Source organism: Pollachius pollachius, assembly GCF_949987615.1.
Source record: "Pollachius pollachius genome assembly, chromosome: 7".
In the NCBI taxonomy this organism is placed as follows: domain Eukaryota; kingdom Metazoa; phylum Chordata; class Actinopteri; order Gadiformes; family Gadidae; genus Pollachius; species Pollachius pollachius.
The window spans coordinates 21274978-21296422 of record NC_136940.1 but is presented as its reverse complement, the minus strand read 5'-3'; the positions used below and the strand labels follow the sequence as shown (position 1 = coordinate 21296422).

The following is a 21445-nucleotide window of genomic DNA, read 5'->3' as shown; positions in this document are numbered from 1 at the left end:
GCAGGTAATTAAGTTAGTAGTATGCGATGAATTATGACTCGATGACAAAACTGCTGCTCGTTTAGCAACTGCACCACCAGGGGCACTATTTGCCCAGATATGATCTAAGATAGAAAAGCAGAGAGTAGAATGTACCGTCCTCAGATCTCAGGTTGTAAGTCTTTGTGGGGCGTTTTGCAGCGTCGCGCCTAGCCCCAGGAATGACTTCTCAGTTTAACACTATTGACAAATCGAGACTGTTTCACTGAAACTCCGCAGAGGAGTACTGTTCAGTTTGACAACCGCTGGAATTATTTCATTTCAAGTAAATTTGCGCTCGAAACGTTAACATTTAGTTGCGCCCTATACTTTGTCTTTAATTCCACCGAGTCAGTATTGTCTTGTGTGAGCAATCGGGATTCAACTTCAGCGCAACCCGGAGACATTTTGTTATTTTTGAAAATCAGACTTTTTCTCTCTGACGGGCTGCAGCGTGTTTTTCATTGAGATTGTTACGACTGGTGGCAAGTGGAGTGAAATACGCTGTCAAGTAGACCAGGGCAACGATATAGCGGGCAAAAGCACTGTGTACACCGTGAATCGGTACACAATAATAACACAGCGTACCACAAGTACGTTCCGGGGGCAGAAAGCGTACAACGGTGATGAATCATTTGCCGTGGCAGCTTTTGAACATTTAGCATAGCTAGCTTCGTTGTGACACCGTGGGCTGTGGTGTTCTCGCTCATTTTTTTTGCGGCGAACAGATCGTTGGGATACACGCAGCACCGCGCACAGCGAACGGTTTAGAAGAGTCGTCCTCCAGACCCGCAAAGCGTCCCGCATTCGCGTTCCGTCGTCTGCGAAGTGAACCGCCGTGTTTTCAGGGGACGAACCGCTAGCCACCGTTAGCTTGCCTTCCTGCTATCGCTGGTCAACCCGTGTGTGTCTCTGCTCGGGCTAGCTTGCATCAGCTAGCTGTGGACAAAGGACCAACAAGGCAAGGCAAAAGCAATAGCAGAGCCAGCTTTTTTTAAATATCTTTAAACATTCATCATATCAAGGAACGGAAAACAAACAAGGGATTGACATGATGTTTCCACAATCCAGACATTCAGTAAGTGCGATTCTTTGTTTTTTATATTCGTTCCTATTTTTGAACACTTGCTGTAAGCTAAAAGTAATGTATTCAGGTTGCACAGACTTGTGCGTGGAAGTTATTTTGTGCTATTTTTTTCAAATTGTGATATGACCCGTTGTGGTATTTGTCTGGTATTCGCGATTTTTCTGGAACAAAAGAGGCATACTCGATAGTGTCAGGTATTTGGTTCTGGTAATTTCTGCGGATGGTACTTGATAATGGGACATTGAGACATGGTGGTAAATCTGTACGTCTAAATTAGATCTGCACTCGTAAAACCCCATATCTGGAAAAGTTGAATAGGTACAAGTACAATAAAAATTGAGTGTTAATTAAACGTTTTCACCAAATGACACGTCCTTTTGTTTGTTTGTAAAATGTAATTACCAGTTCGTGTTATTGCTGTTCTGTCATTCGTGATTGGTCAGATGCTGCAATCTTATTGTTTTATTTAAACCGTTTTTTTGTTTGTTTTTTTACAATCATTGAGCACATTCTTGTTCCAAAATCTCAAGTATCCATGGAAACAGAAACTGAGTTATTTGCATGTGTTGATGTGGAGCAGGACCCTTCAGCCCATTGGTCAACATTTAAGTCCGGTGACTGACATAATGGTGTTACTTGTCAGAATACGTTTAACAGAGGTCGTGGTGGAAACATTTAAAAGCCACCAATTGCTTCAGACTGGCAGCAATACGACCTTATTCCATCAACCAACCAACATACAGCGTTTCCTACTACGCACCGATTGTACCCCTACACCATATTGAAGGATAAGCAGGCATGTGCACAGGCAGGTGAACACAATAAAGATGAATGTGGCGTTGCCAGGGTCTGTCTCTTCTACCTTCTCCCTAGCAACGACTTGACTTGTTCCTTTGTCACTGGAAGGGGCAAGAGTTGTTTGCCGAGGCTAGAGCCTGAATGTCTAATGTGACATGAATGCTTTGCCCTTTGGCTGTCAGTCAGCGTACCGAGCAGACTCACTGCGCTGCAGAGGCAGCCAACGTGTGTCCTCGCACTACCAAACAGAATGTGAAGAGTTTAGCACCTCTGCTGATTACGAAACCTAGTGGAAGGCATTATTTATAAACAGTCGATGCTGGAGTCAGGATGAAAACAGGATGGGATGGTTGCCAACCAAGAAATTGGTTAGCAACCATTATTACTAAATATGTCTTGTATCAGGGCAATGGATACGGCTTAAAATGTTGTCTTTGCAAAAGTATCTCTAGTGTACGAATGTCATTTGCTCGCAAAATACCCTTGTGTGTTGAGAGGTTATGTAATCCCTAACTGGAGAGACAGAAGTGAAATGGCAGTGGGAGTCAAATAGTAAACCGACTAAACGCTAACCATTGAGCGCTTGGAAAAATGTATCCAATAATGGTACTATAGAAGAACAGTTCATTTTAGAAATATGAATTCAAATGGTTGTGCTTTATTAGCCCCAAGAATGGCCCAACCGCATTGGGCATGATTCCATATGCACGGCAACCCTCCCTGTGTGCTCTTTATTGGATGTGATTAATCCTAGTGAAACGGATGGTGGGACAGCTTGGGGCGTGTAGAAGAGGGTAGGACGAGCGTTGGGGAGCAACGCTCACTAGCATCAGCTATTTTGTGTAGTTAGCATTTTACTTATGTGATACGGCACATTTTCAAGCAGGATATTGGGCGGGAGGTGATCAGGAAGGTGGGAGGGATCAGGAAGGGTTGTATCTTGAGCTTTCATGCTTTGATTTATGAGAATAGGAAGGCGCCCCGACGGTATCAATATAATGAGTGTTTGCGTGTTGATTCCCTCTGCTAGGATCGAAACCAGTTCATGAGGAGATTTTTTGTTCGTCCTCAAAGGGTTCAAATGTGCATCCTAATTGGTGACCCACCCCCACGGCAAATGTTTTTTTCTGCTTGTGAATTTCAGTTAAGTGCTGAGTTTTATCCCACATGCAGGTAGCCCTGTATGTAACCGTTGAATAAGGATTTATGATGACTGCTAGTAAATTAGCCTATCCAGTACATACCCAGGGAATGTTAAATCACAACACCTCAATACACTGGATAAATGTTTCCGGCATTTTCATTTGGCTGGTCCCTGGTGGGCCCGGTGCCACCAATCACCTTGTCCCCCTTGCGATTAATGGCATTACACTGCATTTCCATTCGTCTTCTGGTGAATCTACATCATTTGAGCTAAATTGGTTTCCCATCCGCCATTTCCCATTGCATGCATGCAATCCCACTTCTGGGCAAAGGGTTTCTCCAGTGCAGCCCCGGCTAAAGCAGTCATGTCGTTTTCCAGTGTAGGAACTGGCTAACGTTCAGTCACCTTTCCCTGGCCAAGGTGAGCGAAACTCTGCCCCTCAACTCCGGCCTGCCTATCTCCTAGGAGTTTTATTTTTTTCTCCGTTCTTAATCCAATTGAGTGCCCTTATGCAGCCTGATTGGAGTATTAAGACCCAACACACGGGATTAAAAACGGGGATTACGGGTTTAGCGCGACGCGTTGCCAGAGCCAAGGCACCGGCAGCTTGTTCAACCTTAAAGCGTAAGCAGTCGGTTGGTTCAGGCTTTACCTAATGCATCCCCCACCTCCCAATCCCCCTATACTGACCCTCCTTACCCCCCAATTCCCTCTTCAAATCCAGCTCCTTAACAGCAGCTGCTGCCGCCGTAGCAGGCCCCCGTGGATGGGGAATATATGTGACAGCCTTATAGATGAGGTCTCCTAGATAAGAGGCTGGCGGCTACCGTGCGGCATCTGCACCACGCAAGATGGATCTCAAGCTGACTGGGTTACCGTCAAATCATGGACACAAAATTGATAAATAGTTTTGGGATGGTGTGATTGTGTGCTGTGTGAGGTTGTGTTGAACTCACCAAGGTGGTTGGCCAGTGGCACCGCTAATACGAAAATTTTATTTAGCAAATAATTGATCTCAAACAGAGGTTGACTGGTGACAATGATAACAGCCTTGTAAGATAGTTGGCCCACTTGGAAACAATAAGTACCAGTACCAAAATGCTTAAGTGCATTTTAAACGCAACACTGCACTGATAAAGGCCAAAGGGAGTGCCTTTCGGACCGACCGGCTTTAGACCATTTTTTTTCTCTCTATTGTTTTCCTGTTGATTTAGCCTAATGCAGCATTAACAAAGTCGTTGGCGGGTATCTGGAGCAGCAAAAAAATCAAAAAGGTGTAGCGCCAAAAGCTTGCATGGAGCACAAGCTTAAATAACATGGAGCTGCACATCTCCCCACCCCCCACCCCAGGCCCCAGGGCAGGCCTGGACTCCAATGAAGGCCACAGGTTGCGGACACACACACACACAAACCCCCCTCCTCCTCATTCTTGTCTCCTTTTATAATGCGTTTCCTCCCCGATTTGATGTAGTGGTGGGATGGTCAGGGGCAGGGGCTGCACCAGCATTATTAAGCCCACTTGAATTAACAGAACAGCCCCCAGCCGTCCCTCTAAAGCCTTCTGGTGGGGGGGGGCGGTAATCCCCATGGTCCCCTCTCACCCATTAAACACACACACACACACACACACACACACACACACACACACACACACACACACACACACACACACACACACACACACACACACACACACAAAGGCAGACAAGCACAGTCAGGAATGAATCTTGCAGACACGCATACAAAGGTGTGTTTGTGCATGTGCACATACACTAGCATGTCCCCTCTTTTCTGTCCCGAGTACCCTTCACATTGTAGTAATGAACACACACACACACACACACACACACACACACACACACACACACACACACACACACACACACACACACACACACACACACACACACACACACACAGTGTACGCCTTTACTGGCCTCAAGGGTCTTATCTGCTCTTTGTATCTAGGGTAACAAATTGAATATGGAACTTGACACACACAGACCAGCAGATGTCTAGGTCATTAAGGGCAGGCCAACTAATTAGCATAACAAACAGAACCTCCCCCCCCCTCCACACACACACACACACACACACACACACACACACACACACACACACACACACACACACACACACACACACACACACACACGCAGCAGGGGGCCTGCTATTGAGGGGCCTGTTTGGGGTCACAGGTGATATTGATTTTTTTCTTTTTTTTGCCCACTGGATAATTGCCTAAGTCCGGGGAACTTGTCCAATCTCTGTACACTCGACCACATGATGCAAAGGCATACACAGTCAGGCCCTGCTCAAAATCTATTTGGAGGTTTAGCTGCTGAGTATAACTTCCTTCAGCTTGCTGAAATATCGAGATGGGGTAGCGTGCAATAGCTTTTCATCTGTAAGAGACATAGCTACACTGGTCTGTATCTGTTTACTGATTGGCAACTTATTGACAGACTTCCGGACCACTTCATTTCAGCTGCTTGGATTTCGCACCTTCTGCCTTGTTTGTTTTGGGCAACTTTTCGCCCCAAGAGTGGTTGTGTTATCTCCCCAAGTAAGAGTATAAGTAGTACATGCAGGGTTTAAACACATGCAGCACACTATTTTGTGCTGGCTACAAATACCTATCATGGCTGGCTACATATAATACGAGGATAGTTCATAAATAAGCCCAAAGGCATCATCCTCCATATGTTACACAACAGAATATAATTATGTTGTTTGTAGAGATGAATAATCATGTCTAATTATTATTTTAAAACCTGTAATGCGTCTAGTTTGTGAGCAGAATTGACCCTCTAAGGTCAGTAGCTGTCGGGTATTGTCCACTGCAGGTGGTGTGACTGGCTGATTAACTGAAATATCAAGTAAACAAAACACCAACATTTTTATGACTTCACATGTGCAAGTAGCTGGACGGTGATAATTGCAACAAATGCTTTGCATCACTTGGTATGGGACTTGTTTTATCGTAGCGTAACATGAAAAAACGTATTTATTCTTTATCTGAAAAAAAAAAAGAGGTAAATGTCGGATTGTGAATCCTTGGGGCTTTGCTGACAACTTCATGGACCCTGTCGAGCGAGCGCCGCAATAGTAACCATAGTAACGCCACACATGCACTACACGCACGCAGCAGGGCTCTGATGAGAGACGGTAAGACCCGAGGGGTATCCAGCAGGATCTGGCTTTGAATTTTTCCTGAAAAAATGAAAGGGATTATTGTCTTTGAAGAAGAGTTGAGACAAAATATTTTAAAAATAAATGTCCTTGCAAGGGGGAATAGCAGGTGTGTCGTGCTTACAACTGAGAGAAAACTGCAAAGGTCCGTTTTAAAAAATGCAGATGCAGGACTCGAGACCTTTTTGGCGTCCTCTGTGGTCGCTCCTGGTTGCTTTATTTGTCATTTCTGGACACTTTATGGATGGAAAGCCCCCTGTAAGACTCGCTTGTAAAAGTGATGAGCGGCACTATGCCGTCAATAAAGAGAGACGGGAGTTTGTTTAAACCTAACCCAGGAGGCACACAGTCAGTCAATTGCCCTTGGCAGCTGCCTTCACTGCGATACGTGTCAAAATCAGCAGACAGAACTTGGTATAAAGAAAAGCAGATGTCACCCCGGCTCCGCACTTAGCTTGTAAGTTGTCTGTGTGTGTCTGCAGTATTTATGCATAATTCTTGAATGTTGACGTGCTGGAGGAATGTAGCGTTGGCTTTTCGGGTTACAAATTCATGTGCGTTGCTGCTTTGTTTGTGTGGGATGGCCTTTTGTTGTCTGTCTCCATACATTATTTCTTTCATGTGTATGTGTGCATGTGTGTGCTGTCATGAAAAGAAAGTGTGTGTGTGTGTGTGGGAGGGCGCTTGCAGGAGGGGCAGTGGGTGTGTGAAGTGGTGCTGCAACATCAGTATTCAGCACGAACTGTGAGGAGGTGTGTGGGAGGGAGAGAGCAGAGGGGGGTAGGAGGAGGGGGGGGGCCTACCCCAGAGCGGGGCGCTGGGATGGAACAAAGCGGCTCGGCAGGGGGCCGTTTGATTGGCCCGGGCCCAGCCCTGGCTTCCCTAGGTCTGCCAGAGCCGGGGGCTCTGCACCGGGTCAGACAAGAGAATTAGCTGCTCTGTCTGCCTGCCGGAGAGCATCTACCAGTGTGGACGGACTGGAACAACACGAGGCCTCATCCCCAGTCAAGGCCTGTTCAAATACCGACAGGATTGGCAGCAAGGCTATCTTAAGCTGTACCGGGCCTTGGAACCGGGAACCTTTTGCCTTGTAGAAGATCCGCTATGGGACCGAGCGATTCGGACAGAATGTCTCTTTCACGGTGTGACAATGTTCCCATTGTCCAACATGAAACGTGTTTCGTTTTTTTTTTCTTATTGGACTTCAAGGGCCATTGAGAAAAAACCATGCATAATAAAACGCTGCTTTACTTTTTAATACAGTTGGCGATATTAACTGGCATTTAGGCCATGGCTGGCATAATTCTACACATTTCTATCCCAAAGACTTCTCCCCCGCTCACAATTAGTGTCTATCAAATGAAGCGAGGGACTTTTGTTGTTGGAAAGCCTGTTAAGAAACAAGTCGAACAATGAGCCGAGATGTCTTGTTGCTTTAGTCAACAGAAGCCGTCCTCATCATTAATTCCACCGGCCTATTTTGAAGGAAGTAAACACACCTTTGCACCCAATCTGCCACGCTGCTGTTAAAACAAAGGCTGTTTATTGTACCTTGTAAAGCAATTGGAATTGCCATTGATATTTTTCGCAAAGAGGCTAGATGTCGATCTGTCTTTTTAAACCTTAAGTTAATATTGGCTGACAAGCGGGAATCTAAGAAAAATAACCCTAATTCCTGTGTAGCTTGCTATCGTCTTAGTAACTGTGTTCGGCATTTGCATCTGTACCAAACTAGGGATAGCCAACAATAGCCAGCCTCATTGCTTTGCCCACCCACTTCTGGTGCTAAACCATAGTTCACCCAGATGAACACCCTAGTGCGCTGGTGTTGAAGCACTTTGACTAGCACTGCTCCCTTGTGTATTAGCCACTTTCAAACTAGAAAAGCATCGGTTGATTTGTTTTGGAAACATTTCTGAGTGGAACGCACATTCTTTCGTCATCTCTTCGGCCAGTACACGTTTAATTTAGACATTGGTGGAAGGAACTGCGGAGTAGATTAGGAGTGCTTGTTTGTTTTTTAAGCCTCGTAATCTTCCTATTTCAAACAATATCAACAATGCAAATTCTTTCTGAACGGGGACCTCCGCAACTATTTGTGCCCTCGACATATTGTAATTATATCGCTATAATCTCAGACTCTACCTAACCCCTTCGATCTCCCTCTACTAATGACAGTTAATAATGCTGATGCTCAGCATAACGTTGGCATGCAATAGCCTGCATATGTGCGGTTTACACTACCCCAACCGCCCTCCCTTTTACACTGGAAACCTCAGCTGACCAAACGGGCGCCGTTGGTTCCCCGAGGGTGACTTGGTGTTTGCCACATGCTGACGTGCTAAGCCTTCTGCTCTCATTGTCCACTTATTTGTTTCTGAACTCTTGGAGTAATCTTCTCTCCCCCCCCCCGCCTAACCCCTGCCTGTCCCTACCCCGTCTGCCCTGCCTCTAGGACCACTGTAAGTAATAACCTTGGTTTTTACCACCAACCATCAATCATCCACACAAGCGTACTGGGTGTAATCTCACCGCTCCCTTCAGCAGAACTGGCTTTAATCTCAGCCCTGCTCTCCAAACACACAACCCTGTCCTCCTCACCACTTTCCCCACGCTTGACAAATTGCCCATTTCCCTCGGCTTTGCAGTCCCTGCACACTTTTCCCCCCTCTCGTGTGTGTGTGTGTGTGTGTGTGTGTGTGTGTGTGTGTGTGTGTGTGTGTGTGTGTGTGTGTGTGTGTGTGTGTGTGTGTGTGTGCTAATGTGTACATGTCCTTCAAGGCGCCATACCTGCCCCTCACCTTGTGTCAGCAATGTTTGTGTACATGCAGCAAAGCATGTATAGCAACTGTGTGTGTCTGTGTGTGTGTGTGTGTGTGTGTGTGTGTTTTCCTGACTGCCACGCTTGGACAGCCATGTGCTTTGGACTGAGATGGTTCTGCAAAGCAGGGGCCAAGCCTATGTTTGCTAGGGCAGTTCTTTCGAAGTGATAAAAGCAGAGTAATCCCCTTTAAAGCGTCTTAACGAGGTCAAATTTGCGTGTGTGTGTGTGTGTTTGCGTGCGTGTGTGTGCTGAGGCAGAGGATAACGCTCTTGAAAACGGGGGTAAGCCTTGCCTTGGTCCACGAGCGATAATAATCAAAATCAAATTCCTGGCCCAAACAGGATTAGGCTCTCCCAGTGCTCTATCTAAAGCCCCTGTCCAGGGCAGCTGAAGACACAATCCTATTCCTTAGCTCAATCCTTAGCCCCCTCTAACACATACACACAAGTATGCTCAGACGCTAACCTGGCTAGGCTAGGTTAGCCGGAGCTAGGCTTGACGGATGGCCAGCGATCCTGGTCGTTCTCAGATCACTGGGCGAGCATGCTGCCAATAGGCGGGGGACGCACGATAATCCAGGACACGTAGATCAAATAGTTTGACCGGGGCGATTCCGGAATGATGATTTAAGATGTTATTTAATTCTAGTAATTTAAGGAGGAGGATTAATTGAACTGTAATTCTGACCAGCTGAATGTCATGTGGAATGTAGACTTAAGTTAATACCTACATTTGATGAGTTAAACTTTACTTCTTATGCGCAAGTAGGGCAGGGGATCCACTTGGATAGACACCAGACTTGTGTTTGTGTGTGTGTGTGTGTGTGTGTGTGTGGGGGTCTTTGTCATTGAGGATAATATCGAGGGGGCACTTCCTGTCCTGTCATTGGTCACCTTGTGTAGAAAGACTAAATTAGTCAACTGCAGTGTTCTGGTGTAACCCCCTTTCTGCACAGCCTGCCCTTTATAACAAGACTGCTTAGACTACCCCTAAACAGGGCTTTTTTTTGGTCGTGGCATATTGGATGAGAAATGGCAGCTTCTGCAGATTGCTGCCGTGTGGCCAATGGCCAGACGAGCTACTGCTGAGACCCGGCCCTACTGTGAGGCAGTGCAGATTTCATGCATTAATTTAAAAAGCGACAATGAGATAACATCAAGTCATTAGTGAGCGATTACAAGGCGTAGCCGTCCTCCATCACGACACACACACACACACACACACACACACACACACACACACACACACACACACACACACACACACACACACACACACACACACACACACACACACACACACACACACACACACACACACACACACACACACACAGAGAGCGAGCGCGCGCCTCTACTCCTGAGATGCATGCAGCTAATGTATGCCTCTGGAAATACAATCCCCCCCGCTGTAACCCCCCTAAGGCTGGACTTACATGAGGATGACATTTTCTTCAGTTTGACTGTGAATATACAAAGCAACACCCACGCACATAATCTCCCCCCCACCCTCCTTTGTCAACTGGTCTAGCGCAGGGTGGCCTTTGTAATCCTTATTTAAGATGGACATTATCGTTAAGAGTATATTTCACATGGATTGGATCAGATGAGAAGGGAAGGGGGGGGATGTGTGTGTTGGTGGTGGGGGGCATATTCCTCAGAGAGAGGCCGTGGGGGTGGGGAGATGGATTGTAGGGGTGGGGCAGCAATTTCCTGAAACGATGAATCCCATTTATTCGCTGAAGACTGTCTCAATTGCCCCACCAGTGCACAAAGCTTTTTAATGCTTTAATTACGTCTCAAAGGAGCAGGGCAGAATCAAATTAGAGATTGTCCGACGTTGTGTGTGTGTGTGTGTGTGTGTGGGTCTGGGTCTGTGTGTTTTGTGCACGACTCGCAAATATTATTTTGGGGTGTGCGTTTGTAACATGCAAATTGTGTGTGGGTGGCTGCATGTTATGATCCATGGAAGTGTTCCTCCGGCAGCCAAGCATCATATAGAGGCTTATCACTGCCCACACACACAAATGCATATTCCACTTCTTACACACATTTCACACGCAGACACACAGACCCACACATTCATACACACCTTACCTCTGACACAAACACATTTACACTCTTGCGGCGTTCAGCCGCCTTGTTTTGTCACAGCAGATGGTATGTGTCACCGTATTACAACGATATTTCATTAACATTATGGGCATCCATCTGTTGTGGACTCTCTGGCCCCCATGGAGCCCAGAGTGAGAGGAGGAGAGAATTACCACAGTATTCTCCACAGAGTTGGAAGAACTACTGCAGTCTTCACCAGGCCGTCGGTGCAAGTATTGTCAGCAAAGATGCAGCGAACATGGCCTCCACGCCGCAAACTCAGTAAATGAGCTAATCTCTCTTTATATGCATAGTGTGTTCTATACCAGCAGGAAGCATGTGCCAGGGATACAGTCTGTAATTCTGTTGAAACGCACGGCTATGCTTTGTTGTTCCTGCTGCCTCGACCGCTTCCCACTGTTAGCCAGGCTCCAAACAACCCTCTGCTGCGAGCTAACCTCCGCCAACGCCAGCAAATGAACAGCAACCACCCGCCAAATGGGTTTTAACCAGGCCAGTGAATGTTTCTGCCGCCATAGCATTTGGCGTGGTTATAGACGATATTTGGCCGAATCGTGGCCCGCTTTTGACGGTGAAACGGCTGAAGTTTAGGGTGAGCTACCCTGTTCTCACAACTCTTGGTTGTTTGGTGGATGCCAGAATCACTTGAATGTTTACACCTTTCTCCCCCAGGCGGAGTTGTGCTTTCCTTCTGGATCTGTGGTTTAGTCTCTGAGCCCTGGTGTGCTACTATGTTGATCTCCTTGCAAAATTCAGTATTTTTTATTCCTTGCTGCTCCTCACCGTGCACCAAGTTCTCATCTGGCAAGAGAGAGTGTTTTGTATTTCAGACGTTTGCGTGCAGTGATGCACAGGTCGGAAATCAAATCCATGACCCCTTCTTGCCTTCGTGCCAGTGCATGGGTCCACCTGCAGGCAATAGCCTACGAAGTGCAGCAAAAAAATGGTTTATCCGGTTGTCACGTTTCCGAGACGTGGGTGGCGAAATCATCCACACGGTTTGGATATTTGATGGGAACCATTTCCCCCTTCAGTGTTTACATTTCACTCGACGTTTACCCTGGCCTCCTCACATCAGCTCTGCTCTGGTTTAGACAATGCACAGCTTTGTTCTCCGTTTCCCACCGTTGCATTCACGCCTCGACAACACAAAGCACATTGTCCAGCCTGTATTATCAAGACCCCTGTTTTTTTTTTTTTAACTGATTAAATACAATGAATGGGTTTTCTTTGTCATTTCTGAACGATTTGTTTTGTCGCTTCCCTGATAGTCTCTCTTGCTCGACAAGTCTACTTGTTTTATGCACAGAACTGCAGATCAATGTTGGGACAGTGACGCCTGGGATAAGCTAAGATTTAAGAGGCATGCACATCTCTACTCTGCTCCAGGGTTCAGTTTACCCACAAACACCTTCTGTGTGTCACTTACGAGAAGCTACCCGAAGCGCGCTTCAACCTTTAGCACCATGTTTTGACTCAAACCAGCCGGGGTGAGGGCCTGGCTCCGGCTGTTTCGGTGGCCATGGCGGACTTGAGATAGCCTGGTGGAAAAGGTCACAACGCTCAGCGGTCTCCGTGCGTCCTGAGAGACTCACTGGTTTGTGTGAATGAAGGCCTTTTTTGGGAGGTTTTGAAAGGGCAAAGTCTGAAGTCGCTGCAATCGGTACACCATGTAGTGAGTGGGGTTATAAGTAGCACCTGGTTACCTGTCAGCAGGAGTATGAAATAAGAATGAAGGATACCACTGAATGAAGCTGTGTTTTGCAATGAAAAATTGAAACATGATCTATACATATTTATCTTCTCTAGGTTCTGACATTGCCAATGGAAATACAAAAAACCCCACCAATTCTACTACTTTACATGAATTATATGAATATTATGCTAATTTGCTAGTCCTATCAAAGGACCAAAATATTTGCTGCTCCCTGTGGTCAACTGTCTTACTGCTACCTGCCCTTCCCGCCTGGTTATTTCTTAATAATGAATCATACTCGTGATGTAAGGGTATCGTTCCCCACACTGTCTCCACCAGCATTTGGATTTTGCAAATCGCATCAAAAGAGATGGATAAAGACCCAACAAGCACATTTCGCCCCCCCCCCCATCCAGATTTCACCTTTGGCCACCCCCACTGCCTAGCATCCTCCCTTGCTGTGGCAGGGTCTGTTCTGTGAAAGAGAGGCTGTTTGCTGTTCTAAAATGAGGCTGAACATCACAGTAGAGGGGAGAGCAAAGGCACGGGTCATTCCCAACAGTGCGGAGGCTAGCTTCCCATAAGTACCGCAATCAGTTTTTCTGTGTGCCTTTTTTTACACTCGCACAGTCAAAGTGGGGAAAATGTCGATTTTTCCCACCTGACCCATTATGCAGCCTGCTGAGAAATAATGAGATTTTGTCCCCTTTTTCTATGGAGAAAGGGGGTTTTTGAGGCTTGCTGTGCACAACCAGGCCATCTAGCAGTGCTGCTTTGGGAATACAATGTGGACTGAATGACAATAAGGGCTAACGGCAGCAGTCTGTAACTAACTGCAAGCAGGAGTCTGCGTTATAGCCTGCTATACGGGTACCATGCCCCCGTATAGACTTTTAAGTGCTCCAACATGTCATCCGTAATTTGGGAGTGGTTCCTCCAAAATGTCCTGCAGAACCGGGAGTGTTTACATGTGCAGTATGGCCGGCCCTGTAGGGAATCCCTCCCTCTAACCTTTGTAGTTCGGGCGCCACCATGCTTGCTACCAGCCTCCTGCTGAATATGTCGTTCTTCAGTAGAGATACGGTTGACTAGGAATCAAAAGAGTGAGTTTTCACCCCGTTTCCTCTTCTGTTCTTCGTTTTTTTTTTTGTTGTGTTCTATTGTTCATGCTGCGCACATCACCATACCAAAGCACCAGGAACACGCATCCTTGTACCTGACAGAGAAGCGCGGCTGCGGTGGTTGCGTTTGTCGCTGGCCTCCTGTACCCGCCGGGTTGAAAGACGGTTTGATTTCATGGTCGTGTTTCTAATTATTTATTCCTGCTCTCCTTCTCTCCCAACCTCTCCTGCTCCCATTTTTTTTTCTCTTCTGCTTTCTTTCTCCTCTCTCTCTTTCCCTTCCTCCTCATATTGCCTTGGCAGGCTTCATCACAGCAGCTGAAGTTCACAACCTCAGACTCCTGTGACAGGATCAAGGATGAGTTCCAGTTCCTCCAAGCACAATACCACAGGTACGTACCCGTGCACACACATACACGAGCACAGAAGTAAGCCGTCAGGATGCCAGTATGCCAAGTGCAGCAGTTTATGTAGTGGGGAGGGTAACTCCAGGCGGTGTCGTTTTATGAATTTCTTAATCAACGCCTCGTTTTCCTGCTAGTTAGCAATGCTTAAGATGGCTGGCTCCTTCATCCGGCACATCAAGGGCTATATTGTGGAACATACACAAATTGATCGGAATACATTTTTGGGGGAACTGCACTATCACAGTGAGTGTTTTCACACAGAAGATATATGACGTTGGCTAACGCGGGGAAAAGGTCTTCTGATTTGAAGCGAGTTGAGCTGACCATGCCTGGCGGGAAGGTGAATTAAGCTGTCACTTTCCCCCTGCGTTGACCTCAGAGTAAAGATCCTCTATTGATAAACTGGATGGATTTCTGCCTACTTCTTCGAACCACTTAAAAATGTGAGGACAAACACTTTGTCATGTTCAAGTCGTGTCGAAAGTATAGATCTTTACAATGCGTATTGATTCAGCAAGCATGACCGGAAGAGGGACTCTTTCCCCTAATTTAGGCCAATGACAAAGCAAAGTCACAAAAATGTCTTCTATGACTAAAAACCTAAATTATTTAATGTGTGGGTTTGAAACACAGGGTTGTTCAAATCAATGTTGATGTCTTCCAATTTAAGAAAACAATCTGAAAAACGAATTGATTTAATTAAAATAGATTGATTGCTGTTTCTAGCAGTGATTTACACACACTTGCGTCTATCTGATTACTAAGGATTATTAATGCAGTTTTGATTGATTGCTCCGGGGTTCAAGGTTGTTTCTACTCCAAACATCTCCCAGTGCTCTGCCAGTCTTTTGTTCGAAAGGCTCATATTTTTAACAGCTATCCTTTTGAACTACTTAGCCAGGCGTACTTTTTGAAAGATGCATATTGAAAATCTAAAAACCTTATCTCCGACTTGACATGCTCTTTGTGTGTTGAATTAAACCTTGTCAGGGCATTGGAGTAAAACAGTTTTGATATCCTAAATGGTAAAGGAGGGAGCGAGGTTTTGTGAAGGGTGTCTAGGACGCCCCACGCCCCCAGCATGAGGTCCTGTATCTGGGAGAGGGTGGATCCCTTTTGAAGCAGCTTTTCCCGTGGAGCTTAGCTCAGCGAAACCTGTGCCCCGTCAGAACCCTGAACACCGGTTCTGCCGGATCCAAAGGCTCATATGTGACGGATAAGGGCAGATGAGAGCCCAGGCGAATTCCCATTCCCTTAGTTTCATCGCTCTGTGTTTCCGGATGGTTCTCTGGCCGCCTAAACCCACTGTTCGCCTTTATTTCCTTCCACGCCTTTGTTACTTTTTTCCTTCCCATTGCGGCAAACACCACCGTTCAACCCCCCTTCAGATAGCCAACGCTTGGGTTGAAAGAATACATTTTGTGTGTGTGTGTGTGTGTGTGTGTGTGTGTGTGTGTGTGTGTGTGTGTGTGTGTGTGTGTGTGTGTGTGTGTGTGTGTGTGTGTGTGTGGCGCAGGCCTAGGGAACCACAGACAGGGCTTTGTAGTGCCGTGCTGCTGTGCAGTGCTTGTCTGCCGCCGAAGCCTTTAAAAGGCAAATGTACCGCAGGCGTTCCCCCGAGTATAGTAGCGAGCATTGTAGCTGTCGCTGTCTTCCTCTGCCCCCACCACCACCACTCACCCAACTCCACCCCCAATCTTCCCATCCACTCTGCCTCATCCTCCCCCCCTCCCCCCACACCCCCTTTTTTTTCGTTCACATACATAAATAGATCAGGGAATACATAAATCAAAATAAAGATGACAGCAGGAGCGATTTAGAGGCGGAAGGAGCAGCAATAAAACTCCATCAAAGTATCGTTTGAGAGCGGCAGCCAGGGCCCCGGGGCGGCTGAGCACCAATCAGAGGAGGCGCAAAGCCAATCCCAGGTAGGCTGGCAGCAGGGAGACCCGTCGTCATGACAACCCGCCGCACAGCCCATGCATGTACATGGGTTGTGGGGGGGTGGTTTGAATACATTTATTTTGGGGGTAGGACTCGGGAGGTAGGAGGCAAGGGGAAGGGCTGAGTTTGGTTTAAGTTGGGGTTTTGCACGCACGTGCACACACACACACACACACACACACACACACACACACACACACACACACACACACACACACACACACGGAATAGGAAGTGAAATAAAGCGGTGAATCCCTGAGGGGCTGTTGTTGAGGTGAATAGTGATGAGTTGGTTACAGTGTGGGGAGCCTGCTCACCTGGCAGAACACGGCTCCATCTTCAGCCCCCCCGCATTCACCGGACTGATAAAAAAAACAACGGGCGGAATCACAATCACCCCCTTTTGTCGTCGTCCCCCCCCCCCCATTTCTCCTCCAAAGCCCCCCCCCCCCCGCCTGACCCACACTGTATCCCGATCACATGCTCGACTGTAGCACAGTCTACGTGTTTCATCCCTCACACACCATGTTTGACGTACAGTCCGAGCCTGAGGACGGAGCACAGCCGGTAATGCGGGGGTAATAATTAAGCGCAGGGGGGAAGGGCAGGGTGTGCTTGTTATTCAGTGGTCCACCGAACCAGCAAAACAGAAATTACATCGTTTTTTGTGAAACGCTTGCATAGAAATCCCACTTCCCCCAAGAGCCACAAGCTGCTTTTAGATTTGATAGCTTATTAAAATCACAGCATGCATAATAATCGTATTAAATAGGATTTGGTGAAACTCGGTACAACATCGTAAAAACGAACCAAAGAATGGCCCTATGATCCAGTGACCGGACTCGCCTCCACACTCGGAGCGCCCTGAACCATTAGGGCTGTGTTTATAGCTGTAGAGTTTGGGCCGAGGTTGTGCCACGGGACTATATCTCTACCTCGCTCATTATAAAAATACCAGCTAATGCCGTTTTAGTTGTGGAAACAGAGCCTGGTTTCAATCCCAACTCGTCGTATATCGTCTCTTGGCTAGGACCCTCGGCGTCACTATGCAACTACATTAAACATAATCACAGCATAGCAGTAAATGTTTACCGACCTTTTTGATAGCCTACATGTTTCAACACAAAGTAGCCATAGTGTTGGTTGACACCAGCGTGCATTCAAAGTCTAATACATTAAATGTTCGAATCGGTTGTTGCTTTGACGCCTTGTTTATCCGGGAGAGTCAACCTGTCGCGGGTATGGCTGTCAGTGAATCCCCAAGCCAGACAAAACATTAAATAACAGATAAGACGGGCTCGATGTCAAAGCTGAATTGAAATAAACAGCCAGCACACATGAGTAAGTCTGCTAATGTAGGCCAACGCGTTGCTCCCCGCGTTTTAAACACATAAGCGACAGAGACTCAGCCGATGCGTCCTCTAATCTAGCCGTCAGCCCCCAGCCCCCGCCTCTGCTCAACATCCAAGCCATCAGCTCTACCCATTCACCATGCTTTTGTATCTGTCTCCATCTGTGTAACCCTTCCCCCCCCCCCCCCCCCCCCCACTTTCCTCTATCCCAGCACCCCCTGCAGCTTCTGATCGTGCTCTAGGTTGACGCCACCTGTAGCCGAGCGCCTCGCTCAGGCGTGCGATCGAGGCTGTGGTTCTTATTTGTTCTTTGACGGTGCACGTCGACGTGTCAGATCGTCATTCTTCCTTTTTTTTTTTTTTTTTTTCTGTCAGCCCGAGTGACATTGGCACTGACATAATTACAGCTAATGGCTGTCGCGGAAACCGTGGCGCCTGCTAGCTCTGCAGCGATGCTCGCTCTATATTTAGACAAGCCGTTTATACTTGGACGCCATTTGCCCTGGTTTAGTGGCACGTTTCGCGGTGGCTTTCTATGCCAGTGTCGGATGAGCCAAACACAAGGCTTGAGTTTCCTAGTATTTGGCCTTGGTTGGGTAACAGTGTTAGTGGGGAAGAAGACACGTTGGCTATCTATCAACCTCTGTGGTATAAGATAAAGAGGCAGGGGGCAGGATGGTCTGGGTTTGAACCCCCAACGCTCGCAGTCTACCTGTCGGCATCCCTGAGCAAGATGCCTAACACCTGCTTGCTAACTAATGACCCGTATCAACAAAAGAGGGGGGACCGATAGAATGGCATTCAGAGTCTGTCTGACTTTGTTTTTGTACATGTTTCAAAGTAAATGTAAACCGCGTATTATGAGATTTCAGTTACTCACACCCCACGGATCCAAATAGGCTTGTTGTTGTCTAATGTTAATTATTTAATTCAGGTTGTTAGCCCAATGCCCATCAAAGCATGCTATCTTACTATACAAACCGTCATCCCATGCAACTGTCGACTGTGGTGGCTAATGCTGGAGGCGAAGGTCCTTCTGGTTGTACCCCAAAAAATATCATTCTGAATGACTGTCTCCTCCTGTGTCTCATACTCTCTCTCTGTCTCTCTTCCTGTCTCTCTCCTTTTAGTTTAAAGCTGGAGTGTGACAAGCTGGCCAGTGAAAAGTCAGAGATGCAGCGCCACTACATCATGGTGAGTAAATGCTTGCGCGTGTGCATCAAAGATCCTCTGTCACGTTGCTAAATTACCTCTACGCTCACCCGAGGAGGAAGGAACATAGTCAAATGTTATGTAAACGACTTATTTTCAGTTTAGCTGATACCTCCAAGGCAACAGAAACGCTTTAGTGTGCATGTTTTGCGCCTCAAAGAAACAATTTGTTCCCCACACTTGTCTTCCATCTTTTCAAGGCTTCCTTTTGTGTGTTCCTTTCTTCATATTTTATTGTTCTCTCCGTGAATCCCCCCTCTCATCTAGTTTTTCTTTCATTTCTGAAGTCGCTGTTCCTCTGTGTTCCCCTCCCACCCATCTCTGTGTTTCCTCTCTTTGTCTTTTTCCGTTTTCCTTTCTCTCTTCTGTCTCTTTTGCTCTCTCTGCACACGCATACTGACGCAGACACACACGCACACACACACATGCTCCACCTTGGGGCTAATCTCATTGTTGCTAGCCGTGGCTGTGTATCCGTCTGATATTCTGCCTCTAATTGATCCTCCGACTGGCTTTAATCTCATCTAATCTGAGCCACCGAACTGCTCTTCCTCTATCAGCTAGCCAGCAGGCACACATACACACGCGCACACGCGCACACACACACACATGAACACACACACACATTGTCCCTTGCACACTAACAGAACTGTGCACACATTTTCACAGTAGTCACACACCTCATCAGCCAGTCACCACACACATATACACCCACCCCCCTTCCCCCTGAAGATACACACACAGAAACCCACACAGGCATGCAAACAAAACACACAGGCACACACTGTCACTTTCAAACACATACTCCATCAGTTAGGCAGCAGTGTGTGTGTGTGTGCGTGTGTCGGTCTGTGTGCTTCTCTCCGTTTCCCCCCCACCAACGGCTGGGCCCACACGGCAACTCCCTAAAGTAATTACAGTGCAGGCGAAATGGAGGTGCTGCCATCAGACATGGAAGCAGGGCAACCCGATAGGCTATTAGAGGAGGGAGGGGGGAGGGGGGGGGGGGGGGGGGGGGGGGGGGGGTTGGTGGGAAGATGGAGGGAGGGAGGTGGAGCAGAGAGGGGGGGAAATGTGGAAAGGATAGGGACTCGGTGGAGATGAAGAGAGGCACGGATGTGTGGGGGAGAGATGCATGGAGGATGAGGACAGGGAGAGAGAGAGCTAAATGTGGAGTAGAATGGGAGAGATATGGAAGAGAGTGTAGTGTAGGCAGGCGTGCATCGAACAAAAGAAGTGTGTATTGTGGGCATGCGTTGAACAGAAGAGGTGTGTGTGTGTGTGTGTGTGTGTGTGTGTGTGTGTGTGTGTGTGTGTGTGTGTCTTGTTTGTTTACCAGTGACAGTCAGTGCCCCTGCAGACAGAGTGGGTGATTAAAAGCCTTGATGCCTAGAGGGTGGCCCTCTCATTAACACTGAGCACCAAACATACACCTCTCTTCCTCTCTCCCTCCCCCTGCTTTGTCTAATCCTCCCCCAACACCGTTTCCTTTCCCAATGCGTTTGTGTGTTTCTGTGTGTGCGGGTGACACAAACGGCCTTGATAACAAGCGAGAGCCCAATACAGGGAAAACATTAAACTGCCACTGTTCGATAACCTGACTGACTTCCTCCTCCCCTGTGTCTCTCGTCCCCCCTCTGCAGTACTATGAGATGTCCTATGGATTGAACATTGAGATGCACAAACAGGTGAGTTCCCAATCCTTACCTTATGCTGTCAGCCATGAGCATAAACCACATTTAAACCCCCTTTGCCTTGATGTATTGGACAGCTGCTCTGCTTCTCCACGCACCCCCCCCACCCATCCAGCACCACCAAGCATAAATCACTGGAAACGTATTTATTTTGAACCTTTTATTTTATGTGTGGCTGTTGCTGATATATATATTTTATTTTTTTGCTCCCTTGATTCAGAGATCTAGATTATCTTGAAACAGCTGTGCGTGTGTGTGCGTGTGCATGTGTGTGTGTGTGTGTGTGTTAGCATTGTTCTTTCCTTTAATAAAAACTACCCTTTAAAAATAGCTGTGACTAGCGCAGACATGCTGGCTGCTGTGCACTTGTTTTCCCAGGTGCACACCTGCGCCTGCGTTGATTGGCAGGTGTGGGGCTGGCAGATATAATCTCCCAGCGCCTCCTGAGTGTTCTTCCAGGGCATGCTGGGAGGATTTAAATGGTGTCGCTGGGGAGAGAGGGAGAGAGAGCCAGAGAAAGACTGAGTGAGGGGGAGTGGGGGGCGGGTTAAATGCAGACAATGGGAGGCTAGTGCTATCTCCCTTCCTGCCCCTCCGTATATACATCAGTGTCCTGCGTTGCCCCGGAACCTGAAACAAAAAGACACTGGAGCACGCTGCTTGTGTAGAATTTTCCTGAAGTCAGTTTCGGTGAACGAGGGCAAGGTTGGCTGTATTTGTAGACTCTCTTGCCGTTTAAACATTTTAAGATTAAGAGTCACGACGACTATTTCCCCCCCCGCCCCCGTATCCGCAGTAGCGCATGTCAACTGTCACAACACTCAAGTTAGCTCCGGCATGCT

The 21445-nt window shown here is 47.3% G+C and overlaps 1 protein-coding gene across 2 annotated transcripts in view; it reads left to right on the top strand.

Annotated features, from left to right (window-relative positions):
- Positions 1-170: 170 nt before the first annotated feature.
- The window catches only part of tle5 (TLE family member 5, transcriptional modulator), a 30534-nt gene continuing 9259 nt past the window's right edge, over positions 171-21445 (top strand). For both annotated transcript variants that reach the window (XM_079739112.1, XM_079739111.1), the window contains exons 1-4: positions 171-1096; positions 14298-14386; positions 18828-18891; positions 20553-20597. In XM_079739112.1, the coding sequence (XP_079595238.1) occupies positions 1070-1096; positions 14298-14386; positions 18828-18891; positions 20553-20597 (225 nt within the window). In that variant the 5' untranslated portion in view covers positions 171-1069. The remainder of the gene's footprint in view (positions 1097-14297; positions 14387-18827; positions 18892-20552; positions 20598-21445) is intronic.